We start from the raw sequence: 16,339 nt of genomic DNA, 5'->3' as shown, positions 1-16,339 counted from the left end.
ATTTAATTAAATATAATATTATTTTAATATAAAATAATATTATTTTTTTCCACTTGTCCCGATTTTTCTAACAACGATATGAATTTCTATTCATATAATTAATATTTAAATCATATTTAAATATTATAATTTACTCTATTTGTCCGTTAAATTCGTAATTAAACGTCGATATATCGTATATATCTTACTTTCATTCCTTAAGCCAAGATTTGAATGGTTCAAACTCATTCACCACACTATCTAAGATTTTAGTCCATTTATGAACTAGTAGAGGGATCTAATGGACCTACAGATCATAAGCTCCAACGATCCAAGATTAACCGACCAAACTCTTTAACCTAGTTAACCAACATTCGTTAACTAACGAGACACTCCACTAAAGCCCGTAGCTGCATTCTCCTCACTGTAGATATATTTGTGTCTATTTGATATAACCGTCATCGATAAGTCAATCCTTCACAGGTCGTTCATAACTTCAGCTAGGTCAATTACCGATTTACCTCTGAGTTACATCTTTTCTCCTTAAGTACAACTCTATGAACAATTGATTTAGGATCTAATCACTAAATCCATTCCCTCTCGAGTCAGTGAGAAGATGGGGCCTCTTGTTCAAGACCCAGGAACAGCACTTAAGAGAGCAACCTTTCTACTATCCCCAAGTTTGGTAGGAGTGAATTCCGTCTTGCAAATTCTATGTCCTTAGTGTTAATCGTAAACAGTGTTAATACGTAATAGTGATTATTTCAGGGTCAGTCTTACACAATCTTATTATGTAGAATACCCCCACTCACATATCTCTACATGAACAAATCAGGATCACTTCATTTATGACACCTTACAACATTTGTAACAATCATGAAACGGGTCATATTCAATAGTGTCTCCAGGAAGAGATACCCAACCTGATCCATGTACTATAGACTATTTAGGCTACTTACTCGAACTTTGATCCTGTTTATGTCTCCACATAAAGTTCAAGTACTCATAATAATAGCCAAGAGTTCGTAGTTTAATTGGATTTAGAATAAACAATTAATTCACTTGAATAACTTCATATGTACTAAAATTCACTTTTTTACAAAAACTACGAGTTTTAGGATATACAACCCAACAAAAGTTTACCTACTCATATATATGGATGATATGTTACTGGCAAGTAGGTCCAAGGTAGATCTAACCCGTGTTAAAAACTTCATAAAAAGGGAGTTTGATATGAAGGACCTGGGAGAAGCAAGTAATGTTTCAAACAGTGATAAAACTCTACTGTGACAACCAAAGTGCTATCCATTTATCCCGAAATCCACAATATCACACTAGAACTAAACACGTTGATATCAAGTACCATTTCATCAGAGATAAAATTGAGACAGGGGAGATAGAAATTCTAAAGGTCCACACATCAGACAATGTAGCTGACATGTTGACAAAACCTATTTCAAAACTTAAATTGGTTAAATATCTAGAACAGGTAGGTTTCGAGCTTCCAGACACAGGGTAGACAAAATGGTCAGAATCATGAAGATCAGATGATTACAAGGCATTGGAGTCAAGGTGGAAAATTTGAAGAAGCTATGACTTAAATACCTCAGCTTATCTTTTGTTTATAACTAACTTTTACTTATAACGACCAGTTGGTATACATTATAAATACCTCTGATCAGAAAAAAAACAAAAAAAAAACAAAAAAACCAAAAAAAAAAAACAAATTTAGAGTATGTTCATCATTACTTATTTTTCTGTAAATAAACGAAAGTTGTACGCATTCTTCTAAGTAAAAGAACTTGAATCTTCCCATAGATGTAGGCAACCTTGCGAACCACGTAAACCTTTGTGTTTCTTCTTCTTGCCTTTATCTTCTTTGTTCGTTCGTCTTCAATCCTTCTGCAAATCGCGCACAATACAATCTTGTTTCAAATCATATCAAATTCAGAGTATCGATTTGAATCGTGCATTGATCTCCGCTATCGAGTAGCTTTGAGTCAGTCATTTCTACCTTCGAGTCGCATCGAGTAAAGATCAAGATTCATCGAGTAAGATCGAGTATCGTTCAGTATTCATCGAGTTCCATCGAGGATTCAACAGAAAGTCGTTAGACAAAGAAGGAAATTCACATCGAGCATCGAGTAGAAACACATCGAGCATCGAGTATCCAACATCAAGGATTTGGCAAAATCTTTCTTAGCCTTTTCTTCATCATTCTAGTGTTGATCTTGAGTATTTGGGCCTAGAGAAGATTGAATAACCCAACATGATCCTATTACAAAGAAGATGATGGTAAGCAGAGATGTGTTTGATGAAGAAGCAACATGGAATTGAAATGATGAACCAAAAGACTATAAGTTTTTATTTTTTTCTTGATGATGATGATGAGTCTGGTGACATTGCTTCTCCATCAACAATACCAACATCGCCAATTATTCAACAACAAAGCACACATTCATCATTTACCAATTCAAGTGAAAGACCTCATGGCATGAGAAGTTTACTAGACATATATAATAAAAAATTGAAGAGTAACTAAGTCAAAGTTTTAATGATCTTACTCTTTTTCATCTATTTGGTGATGGTGAACGTTTTAATTTTGAAGAAGCTTCACAAGATAAGAAGTGGAAGACTACTATGGATGAAGAGATAAATTCACAAACAAGCGTGTTTCGAATTTTCTACTTCGCAATCAACACATTTGTACTGTGGTAAATCATACAATAACAAATTGTTTGTCAGACAATAACAAGATAATATGATCATAATCTAGTGGTTCAAGATGGAAATCAGCAAACAAACATAACTCAAGTTCCAATCCCCACCTGTTTTACATAAAAAGAGAGAAAATTCTACAAACCCAAACTAGAACGAGTACCTTAAGCCATAAACTTCATAATCAATGGGATAACCCCACCCCCCAGCATTAATACAAACCAAAGATGGAAAATGTAAGAGGAAAGGTGCAAAAAAGATGGTTGGCAGCTGGATGGTATGACCTAAAAATAGAAAGTGGGGATTTATAAAATCACAAGAGTATCGCAGCGCTAAGGGACAGTGTTGCGACATCGTGCCTTTGTGTCCTCATTGCCGGAGTGGTGCTACGGCGTCTTCATGCACGCATGCGTCCATCAAAGTTCGAAGTGCTGCGGCGTTCACTACATCAATGCTCTCAGGAAAAAGCGCCAAGCACGGCGCCGAGCCTCTAAGGACATTTTAGTCATTTTTATCCTTCTTTCCCAATTGATGCATTTGAGCTCCGTTTTGAACCGTTTTAGCATTATTTCAACTTGAACACTCCGCTTTACCTCTTAGATATTCGATACCTATAAAAATCATTTAATAAACATATAAAACCTAAGAACTTTATCAAATTAAGCGAAGCAAGATAGCAAATTTTCGATGCTATCAAGCAATAGTCTCATTCCATTTTATCGTTGATATGTTTGTTTCCATTTGGGGGGGGGGAGAGAAGTTTTCACAGAATTCTTCATTGGAAGAATCAATCAAGGTACACTTCAGTTGTATTTGTAGTCTTGAAGAAGTATACTACCAAACTAATAACCAAAACTCTTAGCTAAATGGGGCCAGAGATTTGTTACGGAAAAAATGCGTCATGGTGACAAGTTATTGTTTCTAAGTACAGGTGGAATGAGAAATTTTGGTGGCCATCTATGATGATTCTCACTTGTTCGGAGGTCCATGGTCCCAATCATGAAAAACATTCTCCTCCTCGACGAATTTGTACAAAATGAGAACTGCTCAAGGAGATAACCAGAATTTAGTATTATTTGGCAAGTTTCATGCCCAAAAATGTCAAGGTGTATAATCTCATTTTCTCCTCAATTTATATCGATTTCTATTTGCACGATTTTCTACAAAATTTTGAACCTACAAGTGAGAAGGGTTAATATGTTGACGTAATTAAGTGAAAGAAAGTACTAAAATGTTGATATAATCAAATTTACCGTACACTTAATTACTTGTCTTTAACCAATTCGTAAATGATTTACGAGAAACTAACAACCAACTATAACCACATTTGTTAAAGAAAAGATTAACAAGAGAGTAAAACTTTCAAACTTAATAACCATTGCATGGGATGTAAACTACTATCTTTGTGTTGCTTATGTTTGGTTCCATTATCCAATTGTTGTTCCAAAGACCCATATTATTCATGTAATGATTATATTATATATATCTTGTCTTCATAAAGTACAATCTTGCATGGGATGTAAACTACAATCTTGGGTCTCTGCCACATTCTAATGGTCGTTTTTCTTTTAATGGTCGTTTTTCTTTTTGGTCTCGGGGTGAAATGAGTCTTCACATTCGCTTATTGACAGATTCTTGGTTTACAAAGAGAGCTCGCATTTTCTTTTAATCACCTTCCTTTGTGGGTAGAAACAGAGGTTGTCCAGAACTATGAGAGCTGCTTCGAAGGCCTGGCACTTGGCTTATGAAGAAACAATCTGGATTTCTTTGATGCCAAAGCTGAAGGTTTTGACTTTCATAGCTTGATGTTGATATTGTTGGGATAAACACTATATTTATTTTCTCTCTTTTGTGAATCTAATAGAAATTTAGTCCACTAAAAACACAGTAATAATAAATCGAGTAAGGACATATGTAATTTTACGTGGAAGAACTTCCTCAATGTGAGGGGTAAAAAACTACATACCAAAGTCGAGGTCAAACAATTCATCATTCAAGGTATTTCTCATTGGTAACTTATAGAAATACAAGTTATTGTTGTTTCTTAGTTAGAATAATTATGGAAATTATAGTAAAAAATGCATTAACTTGAGAAGAAAATTATGTAAAAGGACTCTCTTTGTTTAGTACTTGCAAAACTGTTTATCTTGAAATATTATAATTCTAATCTCTAAATTCAGGATTTTGAGTATAAAAGTCAGAACTTATCAAGAAAGCTGGATGTTGTAACTTGTGAACGTATAGGAAATGGGACAAACACAACCAATGCGATGAGAGTCGAATTGTGAGTTGAAAAGAAGTATGCGACGATGAGATGACAAACGTATGGGTGGTGATGCATCCAGTTAAAATGCAAGTTGCAAGCTGATTTGAAAGGGATAAAGCAGAGTTAATGAATAGATGACGTGATGAAAGCGGTGGAGCAAGATATGGAATTAAATACAAAATGTGTCAGACAAGCATTAGAGAGAGCATTGAAGAACGACCAAATGAAGCCTATAAATAGCTCAAGTTGCACACATAAATAACTCTTACGATCTCGGAATCCTGCTGGAACCTTACACTCCTACACCATCTTGTATCTTTTTCAACCTCCCTAGTTTCGTCAAGTTCTTGGAGATTTCTGAACAAGAGCTCAATCTTCTTCTTCATTCAAGGAAGAGTTCCATCATTCTTTCACCAACACAAGTGTAGCAGCTAACCACGAGAGCTAAAGGAAGCAAAAGACTGTGACTGGCAGCTGGACACTCTCACTTCTTTAATCAAACTTCTTTTTCATATCCATTTTTATATTCTCTTATGAATTTGTATTGACATATACATTGTGATTATACTTCATTCTTAATGTAAATCATGACTTTCATCGTCTCTTATCCATCCACATGCTTGTTTTGCTCCACGATGAGTAGCTAAATCTTTAATGAATTGGGAAGTGTAAATCATCATTATAACGCGTTTTGCATAAGTAGAGGTTCATCTTGTTTAATGTGCACATAATTTTATTGCTTGAATTCATCTGATCAATCGATTTAAGTAGACATACCTAACTACTTGTCAGAGTAAGTGGATGTAGAACTCATTAAATAAGGGAAGTAGTGGCTTTAGAAATAAAGACAACCTTTTGTTTATTTAACTTCAGCTTGCGTCTTAGAGCTAAGATTAATGTAGCTTAAACACTAAGAAGTGGTTACCCTATTTTGATGAGTTAAAGGCATGAATGGATCCTTATATATAAACTCAAGTGAATGTTGATGAATCTTCTCAACCTTACATTACCCATCGATTGTTAAATCACACTCGAGTGTTATTTGTTTTGACATCTAAACTTGCATAACTCAAATCCAATAAACTAAGATCCAAAGTTATTTAAAAAAGATTTTTAAAAATACAATAATGAGGTTTTTTAATATTTTAAGTAAAAAAAAAAAAAATAGTTACAAAGTGATTAATCTCTATGATTAAAATTTCCTTACATAACTATTGTAACTATAAAATAAAATGGGGAAAATTTCTCCCTTAAGTCCCTTTAGATGGTGTAGATATTGAAATATTTTGATAAAACATTGAAGAATTAATATTACAAAATAAAATAGATCAAATTTATCAGTTCTTTTTTTTTTTCTTTTCTTTTCTTTTCTTTTTTCCCCTCTTTAGTTTATCTTCATTTTCTTAATTCGCCTCTAGCTTCAAAAGAAATAAAATGTTCATTTTAGTTGCTTAAAATTTAAGTTTTTTTTTTTAATTTCAAACAATATCTTTGAAATACTCAATAATAATAATAATAATAATAAGTGACATATTACTCATCATTTTTTCGTTGGACACCTATGACCTTGAATTTAGCTGGAACAAACTTTGTATACTTAACTTTTGAGTTGTAATTAGGGTGGGGATTGAGGGATACTTTTGGCATTCTATGTTCATAAAGATGAAACAGCCAACCAACTAATGATTAATATATAATATCTTGTAACAAATATTAAAGGCAATGGAGACCTTAGCTTTGTTGGAAGTTTGTGTGGTAGGAAATTATAGATATGATCTTAAACATACGGATATGTATTTCATTATTCAGAAATTTGTGTTTAATGACCTAATTATAAGAGTATCTGATATATAATAATAATAATAATAATAAAGTTAAAATACCATTTTAGTCTTTATATTTTAATGTTTGTTTCAATTTGGTCCATATAATTTGTAATCTTGCACTTTATTTAGTTGGCACACAAAAATTTGAAAAAAAAAAGTATAAGATAGGATGAAAATTGAAAAGTTAACCAAGTTAGGTTAAATAAATAAGGGGTCGAATCATATTAAGGTAGAAAAGGATTGATTTCAAGGAAATGGAGAGCAACCTAAAATATGATCCAACCATCTAGGTATGATACTTCCTAGATTTACAACGAGAATTGAATTATGTAACTATATAAATTCTTAATTTTTTCATTTGTTATCTACTTCATTTGTTAACCCAACTTGCTAATTCTGCAATTTTTTTAATTCTTATTGGTACTTTTTATCATCATCATTATTATTTTCTGCCTCACTAAGCTGACCATTAACCTAATTTCATAGCAAAGACTATTCTTATGATTTAATGAAAGTATAGATACTAAAATTAGACAATTAAAAATACAAAAATCAAAGTGATAAACACCAAAGTACCAAGACCAAAATAGTATTTAATCTAACAACAATAATAATAATAATCATAAAGCTTTAAAATAGCTATAATAATATCTTTCAAAATTTAAATTTATTAAATTAACATTTTAAATCAAATAAAAAAACAATTGAAATTTTTTAAAAAAAAGATAACCAACAAAGTCAAACAGGAAACACAGTTCAATCCCTCCCTAAATCCATCTCCTAAATCAGAGATAACCTTAAACCCAAATCCTTGAAACAAGCACCCAAAAAACTTTTGAGAGAAACTAAAATAGCTACAACTTGATTCATATGTGACATTCTTGTGCAGATTTAAAAAATAAAAGAAAATAATATGGTATTGAATGTATGATCCTGTAAGCTCCCAAACAAATCAAGAAACTCAAGATCTACCAATGGCATAAATCCTAGTCCATACAGTTCCAAACCCTTCTCAAATGTATGACCACAATTCTAATAAGAAAATTCCAATTATTTAAATAGAAGACATCACATTTTTGGGGAAAACTACCAGGAAAAGGAAGAAAACAAATGGGAGTCCTAGCAAAGTGGCCTTCCTACAAAACAAAACCTAGTTGGGAGAAAAGGACACACTTCTAGGGAATTAGGAGATCAACTTAACAATTCTAACTAGTAAGAATTATGGAACCTTCTACTAAGCAGCTACTGCAACTTGTTCTTGCTTCTTACCAGCTACTTTTGAAGGCTTTCCAATATTTTCTGGTTTGTCAACACCTTGGATATCAATAATCCTCAACTTCGTTAATTCCTGAGATAGAAAACATAGCAGAAAACGGCCATCAGATAACTTGAATAAAAAACTCTTTTACTCTTTCTGGATAGTCTAGATATACCTGGCGGTGTCCTTTGGTTCTGCGGTAATTCTTCCTCCTTTTTTTCTTGAAGATGATTACTTTTGCATCTAATGCCTTTTGAGAAGGAGGAAAAATCGTTCAGGTTACAATGGGAACACAAATTTGAGAACGACTTCCAGGATTTAGAAACAAAAAAATTAAGGGAAAAAGAAAGATTTGGAAACAAAAAAACAACCATAGACAGAACAACACAGTTGATATGATGAGATTGTAGCATATAAATTACCAAAAAAACAAATACATTACACTTAATACTGCAGAATTAGCATATAAATTACACAAACTTGGTCAATTCATTTATCAAACCCCTTTGCAATTCCATAATCCTTTCAAGTAACAATTGCTAGAAGAAAATGCCTTTTAGACGTCTACTGAACAGTGTTAGGTTTCCAAATTCTATTATTTTCATCTACCTTAATGCCTGGACATATTGAAAGTAGATAATTTTGGTTAACAAATTGATATTCCTATTCTGAGTTCAACATGTGGAGATAGGAATTTAAAACTGAGTTTTTGGTTGAGAACTATATCTTACCTAATTGAGCTATGCTCAAGTTGACAATTGGATCTTTGTTTACATCTATTTATTGTTGGATTTCCAAATGCAGTTACTAAAAGTATATTTTCTAAATCGCACAAAGTAGAAAATTAGTCGTTAGAGAGTGCATAGAATGGTCCATGAGAATCACTGGGAAACATCACACAACAGCAAAATTTTCTTCTTACAATATATTGCATTAGCAACAAAAAAGCGAGTAAGTAGTTTAGCTGTCACTCTTACGTGTTCCTCAACAACTGCTTGAACAACTGCACTTGGTACTGTTGGCCTACCTACAATCGTTTGGCTACTTGAGCCAAGCAAGAGAACCTTATTCAATATCAACTGCAAAAGATAAATCCATAAAAGAATACTCATTAAAGCTTGCTCAGGATGAAATACATAGAAGAATTTTAGTCAATATCGGTACAGAAGTTCAACACAGAATCAAAATCAAGTAGGCAAGGCATTAAAGCAAACACGAGAAAATCAACAGAACGCATTCAAGTCTGTTGAGGAAAAGGGCAATAGAAATATCAGTAAAGATCCCCTAATGAAGTATCTCACATGTGACTAACAATAAGACCTTGAATAAAAGCTACCACACGATAATATATTTTACGTGTTCTTTACCTAGGCTGGAACAATTCTTCTTACTAAATAAAGTACATCACTACATATTTTAGCCTTGTCTACGACAAGCTGAAAAGTGCAACTTCTCATATATGTAAAACAGTTGCTTTTCAGGAGCTCTACTATATTTTGTCGCACTGTCAAAAGAAAAAAAAAAAAAAAGGAGCTCTTCAACACTTGATCATCTAAAAACTGTTTTACAGCCCTCATATTAATTTTGTCGAATCCTCGTACCAATCAAACTAACATAGCATAGCACAAACTTTAGCTTTCCAAATTACAACCTGGAAACAACAGCAGAATAGAAAAGGTAGTACAATCTTAAATCATACAACATATCAGTTCTAGGTTCCGAAAGTTGCTCCCAAGTGAAATATTGTGTTTAGAATAACTTATATCATTTTTTTCTCCAAAGTATCTATGAAAAAATAATAGATACAGCATTACTAATCTGGTTGGATGGCTCATATCAAAAGATTGGGGGCAGGGCCATGAAGAAAAATGGCCAAAAGCTAGCATGTCTAATAAAAACCTGATAAACTACATCTAAAATATAGACAATGAAGAATGGTATAGGAGTTGCAAACCTTGTCATTCACATCGCAGAATTTTAATCTCTCAGTAAAAATACTATCTCCATTGCTAACTTTGAATTGGTGCGAGCCAATCTACAAGAATAGCCAAAAGAAAAGAGTGGATAAATGATAACTGTCCAACTACTAATTCATAAAATTCCTTAAGACATGCCACAAGTTCAAACCTGAACAACAGCAAAAACAGGCTCATAAGGCTTGAAAACCCCTTTAGATTGATCAAGTGGCCCTACTACTGTATATCCAATAGCAGCTGCTTCAGCCTCCTTCTCCTCCTTTGTATACTCCTTTTGCATACCCCTACTCGACACGGAAATACCATCATCCTCACTACTATCATATGCTTCGTCATCTTCATCTTCATCTTCATCTTCAGTAAAATCATCTTCATTGCCATTTCGACTATCAGATGAGAGATATCGGGTATGTGACCCGTAGGTACACAAAGAAGGATCAATTTTAGTAGAAAGGTAGTTTGAAATAGAAGCATGTGTATGAAAATTCTGGGAAAGGAAGGACGGTGCAATTTTCAGCGGGTGGATATATGGCTTGGTGAAAAAAATAGTCGAAGCATGACGAGTTAGTACTTGTAAACACCGTCTGTTCGCCATGGTGGTGATCCTTATGGCCTTTGATCTATATGCAACTCCTACACATGCTGAAGTAATATTCTAAACTTCTCAATCTGCAGAAAGAAAATAAAAACATGAACCCATGTTGGGAACCCCTGAATTTGACCAGCATGTTCGGATGGAAAACAACAGGAAGAGAAGAATTTGGAACTTGTTGTGATTAAAAATCCTGTTTTTTTAAATTCCAAATAGGTCAAAATTTGGAGGATTTCAAAATTTGAAAAAAAAAAATATATATGGTTCCCATTTTACCCTTGTCCCTCCCTACACCAGTTCATATGCATCAACAATTTTTTCAATATTCAAGCAAATTCCAGGTTTACTCATTCCTTGTTCAGGAGGATCCTTTTATGTGTTTCTATTCTGTTTTTCCATGGTCTTTTGCTGTTCTTTTTTAACTGAAACAACAATTTCAATGCAGCTTTTTTATTCCAGCAAGTTTATTATAGCCAAGTAAATTACATAGAGGTCGGTTTTCTTTTTGGCTTTGTAAGTTTCTTGAACTTTTTCGTTCCCTTTTATTTATTAATTCGGATAAGAATAGTATTTTCTTTTTTCATTTTTATTTAATGATTCAATTTGCTATTTCCTAATCGTTAGAACTCGAAGACACCGTTGCTATAGAATAGAATCCTGTTCAAATTAAGGTCGTACTATTTTCCTAATCAGCGAAGTATACATTTTCTGTTTTATATTTTTATTTGGATTGGTTAAACATTGCCTGAATAAAAAATCAGCAAAAAAGATAATAACAATGCTTCTTTTGCCTTACTTATTCGTGGGTGAAGATATAACAACATAATCAACGAAACAAAATGAAAAACAGAACAAAAATCAGAACCTTGGGGATCTGAAAAATGACCGATGGTGGGCGTGAGTGGCGGTGCGATCTCACCAACGGCGCAGGTTAGGGGCTGAACCACTTTCCGTTTATGAGAGGGTGAAGAAAAACAGAGATAAGCAACATTGATCGAGAGGCGAGAGCGTGTAAGAGGGAGGAAGAGGCGGAGACTTCGTCTGGAGGTTGAGACTGCGGCAGCTGGGAATGCAGCGTGCGGCGGTAGTCGCTGAGATCACGTCGTGAAGAAGTGGCGTGCGTCGGCGGTGTACGGTGGCTGGTAGTGAGAGAGGGAGAGAGGGAGGGAGGGAGAGAAGGGATGGAGTGGTAGACGTAAACTGAAATAGGGTTTAGAAATGAGAAAGGTACAATAGTTATTTAAAATGACAAAAAAAAACCCGGAAATGTGTCTTCTCCGTCTCCTGTATCGAAGAATAATTTTTTTTTTCTTTTTTTTTTGGGAAAGTGAATGGTAGTCCCTAAAAAGAGTTATTTTATTCAGCTTAATTCAGGTTCGTTCTATGATTTTGTTGGTTTATTCTTTGATTCTTGTTGATCTTGAGCATCAAGAAGGTAGAACGAATCATTGGAGTTAAATTGAGGTTAAAAATGTGTCTAAATGAAGCTCTAGAAGCATCAATTAAGAATAGGAGGTATCAATCAAGACAATATAACTGCGCCGTATCAGCGCTTTGGTCGGCCATTTTTCCTGAAAGCACTCGTTTTGGTGCAACGTCGCGATGCTCCAGACCTCGTCAGTAGCACGTGCATGTGCTACCAACCCCCTTATGCTTCGACAAACTCTCTGTTGCACCAGTATAAATCCTATATATATTTTTTAGATTTTTAGGGCAAAAGACAAATCAATTTCCAACCTTCTCTGAGTTCATCCATGGCTCTAAATCCTCCATTTCCCCCTCTCAATCTTCTCCTATTCATTCTTAGTCATTTCACCACATTGTATTGAAGATTTCAAGACAATGAGTGGCTCATTTAACATAGGGGTAGGATTTTAGCTAGTTTGTTTTTTCTTTGAGGACTTGAATTTGAAGGAATCCTAAAGCCCGCAGTGGAAGCGGGGGTCGTCCTAAATTCAATTTTATCACAGAATACAAACTTACAAATCAAAAGTATGTAATTTAACATAATTTAAAGCATGCTTTTAGAGAATTAATAATTAGGGTTCAAAGAATTACTTACCCTTGGAGTCAAAAATCTTCACAAATATCCTTCTCAATCTGTCACGAACAATTACGAACACCTCGAACAGAATTACAGCAACCAACTTTGGACACCACCACAAGAATTTCCTCAGTATTCTCTATAGAGGATGAGAATCACAGGATATGTGGGCTTTATGTTTCTTTTGGGAAGAGAGAGAGTGATTTAGAGAGAAAATTAATATGTGGGCTTTATGTTTCTTTTGGGAAGAGAGAGAGTGATTTAGAGAGAAAATTTTGTTAAGAGCCTTCTGTTAGAAATCTTCTGTGAAGAAAATGAAGATCTCTTGTAAAAACTACACCAAACACTTTCACGCACGTTATTCGCCACTAGGGAGAAAAGAAGGGGAGGGCCCTCCCATATTAAATTCAAAAAAGTAATATAATATAAAAAAAACATTTAATAAAATAATTTAATAAGATATTTAATATATATATTATCACATAATATATACTAAACTATATGTTATACCAAATATAACACATAGCTTATAGTTCTTATATTATATCAAATACAATATAACCTGTAGTTTTATTTCTCTCAACAATGCATGGTATTTAATATAAATCATATTTAACTAAATTTAATTATATGAATTTCATTCATATAATTAGTATTTGAATCAAATTCAAATGTTTAATTCCTCTCAATAAATCTTATATCATAATGTATCAAATATATTATATTATTATATAATTAATTTAATTTAATTATGTCACATATAATTAATTCCACAATTCAAATTAATCCAAAATTAATTCTCAATAATCCTTGTTGAGCTACAAAGGGGACCTTATGTACCTGTAGATTGAAACTCCAATGGTACTTGAACAATTAGTTAAACTCCCTTAATTAAATTATTCAACATCCATTAACTGTTGTCACTTCATTAAAGACCGATAGTTGCACTCTTCGCACTATAGATATATTTCTGTGTCCATTGGATATAACTAGTTACATCTAACTCCTTAAGTACCACTAATCCTTTAATGAATAGGAAGTCATAGTCCAACTATGACCAAACCCCTCTCAGACTAAGAGAGAGTGTGATGCTACATTATTCAAACCCCGGAATTAGTCCTTAAGGGAGCAATTTATCTACTTACCCCGGCATTAGGAAAGAAGTGAATTCTGTCTTGTGTAGCTGTGTTCCCAGCTACGTAATCAAACAAATCCCTAAAATGATAGGCTTATTGAGTCGGCGATTTGACCACTCTCCTCATACAAATCAAAGGACTGCCTTCATAAGCAAGAGTTCACAATTCATTCGAGATTCAGGTAATGTCACCTATGGTCATCTTGGTGAAATGTAAGTCTCTTATTATTAACAGTGTTATATGATGAGACTATTCATTTCGTGGTCCGATCTTATACAAACTCCTTTATATAGAATACCACCGTTCACATTTCTCTACATGAATGATCAGGATCATACCATTTGTAACACTTTACAACAATTATAACATCTACAAAGTGAGTCGTATTCGTAGTGTCACAAGGATAAGGTAACCAATCTTATCCATCTATTACGGACCATTTAGGCTATCACTTAAACATTATCCACCTGTATGTCTCTTCATACATGTGTAAGCTACAGAAGATAACATTGGATATTAGTTTATTGGTTTGTGGGTTAATGCTACTAAATATCGAATAAAATATCTCATATTTTATTGAATAAATAAAATTATTTGTACATTACAATTACAAACTACATGACCCATGAGATTTAGGGCATCAACCTCAACAATCTCCCACTTGTCCTAAAGCTAGTGGGGTGTACAATATAAAAGTCGTACTAATAAAAGTACACACAAAAACAATAAACTAAGGCATAACATGTGCCTAGTACAAAATTTCCCACTTACCCTAGACCAAATGTGACCTGTCCCGTAGACCCATACTCTACAGGTGACCATCAAACACCTTAGCCGTGAGGGCTTTTGTAAACGGATTAGCAACGTTATGCTCTGAAGCTATATGCATGACGATTATATCTTCTCGATACACAATCTCCCGTATGAGATGATACTTCCGCTCTATGTGCTTTTTGCACTTATGACTCCTAGGTTCTTAGAAATTAGCCACAACACCACTATTATCGCAATAAAGGGTGATGGGTTTAGACATGTCTGAAACCACTTCCAGATCAATCAAGAACTTTTTGAGCCACACAACTTCCTTAGCCGTCTCACAAGTAGCCACGTACTCAGCCTCCATAGTAGAGTCAGCAATGCACCCCTACTTGGTGCTTCTCTAGACTACTACACCTTCATTAAGAGTGAACACTGATCCTGATGTGAATTTACTAGAATCCTTATCAGTTTGGAAATCATAGTTCGTGTATCTTGTAAGGATCAAATCCTTAGAACCATACACAAGCATGTAGTTCATCATTCTCCGAAGATACTTGAGGATGTGCTTAACGACGTTCCAGTGATCATATTCTAGGTTAGACTGGTATCTACTGACTATCCATATTACATAACAGATGTCAGGTTTAGTACATAACATCGCATACATCAGGTTACCAGCCACCGATGCATAAGGGATATGTTTCATTTCCTCAACCTCTTGAGGTGTCTTAGGACATTGTTCCTTAGACAAAATAACTCCATACCTGAAAGGGAGTAAACCCCTCTTGGAGTCCTGCATTGAAAACTTGCCAAACATTTTGTCAATGTACGATGCGTGAGATAGGGTTAGCATTTTGTTCTTTTGATCTCTAAAGATTTGAATGCCCATAACAAATTGTGCCTCTTCCAAATATTTCATTTAGAATTTAATCGCTAGCCAAAATTCTTAATTTTTGTCAGCATGCCTACATCATTCTCAATAAGTAGGATATCGTCTACATAGAACACAAGAAAAGCTACTGAACTGTTGATGATTTTCTTGTAAACACAAGGTTCATCAACATTCTGATCAAAGCCATAAGATTTGATCGTAGTATCAAATCTTATATTCCAAGATCAAAAAGTTTGCTTCAATTCATAAATGGGCTGATTAAGCTTGCAAACATTTTGCTTTTGACCTTAGGTTATGAATCTCTCAGACTACTCTATATAAATGGTCTCCTTGAGATTGCCATTCAGAAAAGCAGTCTTAACATCCATTTACCAAATCTCATAGTCATAATATGAGGTAATGGACAGGAGTATCCGGATCGACTTCAACATAGAAATAGGTGAGAAAGTCTCCTCATAGTCAACTCCCTCTATATAGGTATAACCCTTTGCCACAAGTCTAGCGTTGAAGGTTTGCACCTTCCCACCATCACTCCGTTTTCTCTTGTAGATCCACTTGCAACCTATAGGTTTTACCCCATTAGGTTGATCTACAAGATTCCAAACTGAATTAAAGTACATAAATTCCAGATGCTAAGATGTACCAGGTGCTGAGAGTTGGGATACAATTTCATGCTCTACCAAGTAGTCTTGGAATTTAAATCCAAATACTCTCCACATCGATCTGATCGAAATGCTTTAATCATTTTATTAAATGCACTTTCAACTTCAATCTTGTACTCCTTGAACTTTCCAAGGACTTCAGACTTATGTTGAATTAAATAAACATATTCATACCTAGAATAATCATCAGTAAAAGAGATGAAATATTCAAACCATCCTCTTGTCTTAACA

The 16,339-nt window shown here is 34.0% G+C and overlaps 1 protein-coding gene across 1 annotated transcript; it reads right to left on the bottom strand.

Moving 5' to 3' along the window:
* Window positions 1-7,679: 7,679 nt before the first annotated feature.
* LOC120076865 (50S ribosomal protein L21, mitochondrial) lies at window positions 7,680-11,841 on the bottom strand. Its single transcript, XM_039030813.1, has 6 exons — window positions 11,481-11,841; window positions 10,175-10,692; window positions 10,002-10,082; window positions 9,025-9,126; window positions 8,223-8,297; window positions 7,680-8,137 (listed from the first exon to the last, which is right to left on the bottom strand). Exons 2-6 carry the CDS (start codon window positions 10,616-10,618, stop codon window positions 8,024-8,026), a joined length of 816 nt encoding a protein of 271 aa, XP_038886741.1. The 5' UTR covers window positions 10,619-10,692; window positions 11,481-11,841; the 3' UTR covers window positions 7,680-8,023.
* Between the last annotated feature and the right edge of the window lie 4,498 nt (window positions 11,842-16,339).

Source organism: Benincasa hispida, chromosome 4 (assembly GCF_009727055.1).
Source record: "Benincasa hispida cultivar B227 chromosome 4, ASM972705v1, whole genome shotgun sequence".
Lineage (NCBI taxonomy): Eukaryota > Viridiplantae > Streptophyta > Magnoliopsida > Cucurbitales > Cucurbitaceae > Benincasa > Benincasa hispida.
This window is presented reverse-complemented; position numbering and strand designations above follow the sequence as displayed.

Excerpts from the sequence above, each read along its gene's own strand:
- LOC120076865 (XM_039030813.1), bottom strand. The coding sequence starts at position 10,618 with ATGGCGAACAGACGGTGTTTACAAGTACTAACTCGTCATGCTTCGACT. Across the intron at positions 10,083-10,174 it reads CTGTTTTTGCTGTTGTTCAG|ATTGGCTCGCACCAATTCAA; the intron begins GTTTGAACTTGT and ends CTATTCTTGTAG. Across the intron at positions 9,127-10,001 it reads TCTGCGATGTGAATGACAAG|TTGATATTGAATAAGGTTCT; the intron begins GTTTGCAACTCC and ends TATCTTTTGCAG.